Source organism: Spinacia oleracea, chromosome 4 (assembly GCF_020520425.1).
Source record: "Spinacia oleracea cultivar Varoflay chromosome 4, BTI_SOV_V1, whole genome shotgun sequence".
NCBI lineage: Eukaryota > Viridiplantae > Streptophyta > Magnoliopsida > Caryophyllales > Amaranthaceae > Spinacia > Spinacia oleracea.
In genome coordinates this window covers 127952331-127956866 of record NC_079490.1, presented here as the reverse complement: position 1 = coordinate 127956866, position 4536 = coordinate 127952331, and the positions used below count along the sequence as shown (strand labels likewise).

At 38.4% G+C, this 4536-nt stretch overlaps 1 protein-coding gene across 1 annotated transcript; it reads left to right on the top strand.

The window, feature by feature from the left end:
- The first annotated feature begins 893 nt into the window (after positions 1-893).
- On the top strand, positions 894-3417 carry LOC110788236 (uncharacterized). The gene is made up of 3 exons (XM_056842207.1): positions 894-1200; positions 1345-1548; positions 1664-3417. Exons 1-3 carry the CDS (start codon positions 894-896, stop codon positions 3415-3417), a joined length of 2265 nt encoding a protein of 754 aa, XP_056698185.1.
- The last annotated feature ends 1119 nt before the right edge of the window (positions 3418-4536 follow it).

The window sequence follows — 4536 nt, the reverse complement described above, 5'->3', positions numbered from 1 at the left end:
AAGTGGGCAAGGGAGATTTGTTTTTAATATTCTGTAAAAACGCTTCGTTGTTTTGGCATCTTAAGCCGAACTGATATGTGTTAGAGACTTATTGTTTTTTGCTGCTCAATGTGATATGTGGGTCACTGTAGTCCTTCCCTTCCTTAGTCAGCATCAGTTAAGTAAAGTGTATCATATTCTTGGCAGTTATTATTATATTTTCTTGGTTTGATCAAATGTTGTGGAAAACTGGTTAATAGTCAGTGTAGCGTATCATATTATTGGGAAGTTATAATTATATCTTCTTGGTTTGATTGAATGCTATGGAAACTAGTGAATTGTGATTGCATAACCCAGATTTTTGTTTGAACTGTTTTTCTAATTGTTTGAGTAAATAGTTACATGGAGAGAAATAAGTTGTTAATTTTAGTAGTGTTAAAGAATGTGTATGCTTGCTATGGCTAAAATTCTTAAAGATTAAATGTACTCAACAGTTATAATAAACTAAGGCAAGGTTGTGAAGTGTATTTTCTTTTTATTAATGAGATGTCAATTTTTCTTATTTCTAATGGGGTAAAATAGCAATAATGGATCGAAAATGGATGCTTGCTAGGCGTACTAGTGATGAATATGAGAAAGGGGTGGAGGAATTTATTACATTTGCTATTGATAATGCTGAAGATCCGAGTCGTATTTTGTGTCTATGTATCAATTGCAACAACATGGTCCGACATAACGTTGAGGATGTGAGAATCCATTTGGTGGTGAACGGAATTATTCAAACATACAAGTGTTGGATAAAACATGGTGAGACATTAGAGGATTTTCCTTCTTATGTGAGTACTGAGATGTATGGTGAGATGTATGGTGAGATGTATGGTGACACAGAAAATGATTAAACAGAAGCTGATGAAATGGAAGAGGGTTTGGATGTGGATTATTTAGAAGAAATGACACATATCTTAGGGCAGAACATTGAAGGTGGTTCTGAAATGTTTGAGAGCTTGAGTAATGATGCAAAGACAGCGGTGTACCATGGCTGTACTAAATTTAGCAAATTATCTGTCGTGCTAAAGCTTTATAACCTGAAAGCACGTGGTGGAGTGCCCGATGATATTTTAACAAGCTTTCTTAAATTGGTGAAAGAGATGCTGCCTGCCGAGAATGTGCTTCCTGATCGAAATTATGAGGCAAGGAAGATGTTAAGCTCCGTCGGCATGGGTTATGAAAAAATCCACGCATGCCCTAATGATTGCATTTTATATTGAAAGGAATATGCATCATTAGAAAATTTCCCAGAGTGTAATACTCCACGGTAGAAGAAAAAAAATGTTCCATCCAAGGTTATGTGGTATTTTCCAATAGTACCCAAATTTAGACACCTATTTAGCATTGCAGAAGAGGCAAAGAAATTGACATGGCATGCAGATGAGAGATTGAAAGATGGTTTACTTAGACACCCAGCCGATTCTCCACAATGGATCAAGATTGACAATGACTTTGAAGATTTTGGGAGTGAAGATAGAAATTTGCATCTCGCCCTTGCTGCTGATGGGATGAATCCTTTTGGTAATCAGAGTTGCAATCACAGTACATGGCCAGTGATTTTGATGATCTATAACCTTTGTCCTTACTTGATAATGAAACGAAAGTATATATATGATGCTGACCATGTTAATTTCAGGCCCAAAACAACCGGGAAACGACATAGATGTGTATTTGGCACCATTAATTGAAGATTTAAAGATGATGTGGGATTCGGGTATACAAGTTTTTGATGCTCATCGCAATGAGAATTTTAATCTGAAAGCCTTGCTTTATGGAACAATAAACGATTTTCCAGCATATGGAAATTTAGCGGGATATAGCGTTAATGGATATGAGGCGTGCCCTATTTGTGAGGAGAATACATTCTCACCTTACTTGAATTTTTCTCATAAGAATGTCTACCCGGGATTTCGCAAATTTTTTCCTATTGACCATCAATATCGAAGGTGGAAAAAAGCTTTTAATGGGGAAACTGAAGAAGGTACTCCTCCAGTGCCGCCATCAGGAGATGAAATACTTCAGAAAATGCAGAAGTTGGATGTTAATCTTGGGAAGTTAAATGCAAAAAATGTTCCCAGTACCGGGCACAAAAAGTTGTCAATATTCTTTGACCTTCTGTACTGGAGGACATTGCATGTGAGACACTTCCTTGATGTCATCCATATTGAGAAAAACGTTTGTGAAAGTCTTATAAGTACTTTACTTAATGTGCCTGGTAAGACTAGAGATGGGGAGGCTGCTAGACTAGACTTGGTTGACTTGGAGATTAGAGCAGAATTGGCACCAATCAAGCGTAATAGTCGTACATATATGCCACAAGCGTGCTATACTCTATCTAGAAAGGAGAAAATTTCTTTTTGTGAGTGTCTTTATGGAGTTAAGGTTCCCGAGGGTTATTCTTCTAACATAAAAACACTTGTATCAATGAAAAACTTGAAGCTAATTGGCTTAAAGTCACATGATTACCACATTCTTATGGAGCATCTTCTTCCGGTAGCTATTCGATCCATTCTGCCAGAACCTGTCCGAAATGCTATCACAAAACTTTGCATTTTCTTTAGCGAGATCTGTAGCAAAGAAATTGATCCTTTAAAGTTGAGTGATTTGCAAAGGGACCTTGTTATTACTTTGTGTCAGTTGGAAATGTTTTTTCCGCCATCATTTTTTGACATTATGATACATTTGACTGTACATTTGGTTAGAGAAGTTCAGCTATGTGGACCTGCTTATTTGAGATACATGTATGCCGTTGAGAGATTTATGAAAATACTGAAGGGATATGTCCACAGTGGAAGTCGACCAGAAGGTTGCATTGTTGAACGCACCTTGATTGAAGAAGCTCTTGAGTTTTGTATTCACTATCTTTCTAATGTCGATGCAATACGACTTCCAAAGCCTAGGGATCCCGGAGGGTTTCAAGGAAAGGGGATTGTTGGAAAAAAAATGGTGTCTTTATCTCATGAACAGTGGCATCAAGCACACTTATATGTCCTTCACAATAGTACAGAGGTTGATCCGTACGTGAAAGAACACATGTTGTTTTTGACAGGCTTACATCCACGCAAGAGTAAACAATGGATAGCGGAGAAACACAATCGCTCTTTCATTGAGTGGCTGCGAGTTCGAATTTATGATGAATTAGCTAAGTCACCCTTATCTATTTCTGACATATTGAAATGGCTTTCTCGAGGTCCTTGTTTTGAGGTTATGTCATATTCTGGTTATAAAATAAATAGCTATACATTTTACACAAAGGATAGAGACAAGGAGACAACCATGAAAAACAATGGGGTAGCTGTGTTGGCAGAAGTTATGCACATCTCTAGTGCGAAAGATAAAAATCCAATCTATGCAAAGATGACTTATTATGGAGTGATTCCACACATATGAGAATTGGATTATAGGACGTTTAGGATTCCTATATTCAGCTGCAGGTGGTGAAGGAAATAATGCCCTTGGTCCAAGTATGCATTCTATGTTAAGTCTAATAAATGCGGTTCAGTATTAATTAACAAGTTAATAATTCAGTGAGATCAAGTGAGCTGAATGCCTAGCTAGAGGCCGCTTCAGTTCAAGTGGAATTAATGATATTAATCCACAGCTTACTCTTGACTGAACCCGTAGGGTCACACAAATAGTACGTAAACGGATCAAGTATTTAATGGCATTAAATACTCCATCTATGAATATTCGGAACCGACGGATCTTGGTTTCAGTGGGAGCTAAGATCGTCACAGGCAAGAAATGAATACTCCGGAAACGATGATATTGCCGGAAACGGAAATATGGATCGTATCGGAAATATGAATATTATCCAAGTCGTAGATGTTGCCGGAAACGGAAACATGGTACATATCGGAAAATATTATTGGAAATGGAAATATTACCAGAATCGGAAATATTGCCGGAAACGGAAATATTGTCAGAATCGGAAATATTACCGGAATCGGAAAATAATTCCGGAAACGGAAATATTAAATATTTGTTCGAAACGGAAATTAATTCCGGAATCGGAAATATTAAATATTATTCGTATCGGAAATAAATTCCGGAACTGGAAATTTAATCGGAAGCGTATCGTACGAATTAGCATCGGACGAGGCCTGCCGGACGAAGGCCCAGCACGAAGCCGGGCCATCGCCCAGCAAGCACACACGCCACAAGCCCAGCCAAGGCAGCGCCCAGGCCTACCGCAAGGCAGGCCCAGCGCGCGCCAAGGCCACGGATGCGTGGGCCGCGCTGCGTGGGCTGCTGCTCGCACGCGCATGGGCAGCCCTTGTGGCTGCCGTGTGTGTGTGAGTTTGTGCTCATGCGTGATTCCTAAATCTACAAGAGTCAGTGTATGATTAAATTTCTATTCCTAATTGGATAAATTAATTAAATAGAATTCATGTAGGATTCTAATTTCAATTAATTCGTATCCTACTAGGATTACGATTCCTTTTCCATAACTCTATAAATAAAGGCCTAGGGGTCATTATTTAGAAAACAAGTTTTAAGTATTCAAAA

What these genes read in the sequence shown, in the direction of transcription:
- LOC110788236 (XM_056842207.1), top strand. Translation starts at nt 894, where the DNA reads ATGGAAGAGGGTTTGGATGTGGATTATTTAGAAGAAATGACACATATC. An exon ending in GTTAAGCTCCGTCGGCATGG is followed by an intron (nt 1,201 to 1,344) that starts GTTATGAAAAAA and finishes ATTTTCCAATAG; the next exon opens with TACCCAAATTTAGACACCTA. An exon ending in TGATGGGATGAATCCTTTTG is followed by an intron (nt 1,549 to 1,663) that starts GTAATCAGAGTT and finishes TGTTAATTTCAG; the next exon opens with GCCCAAAACAACCGGGAAAC.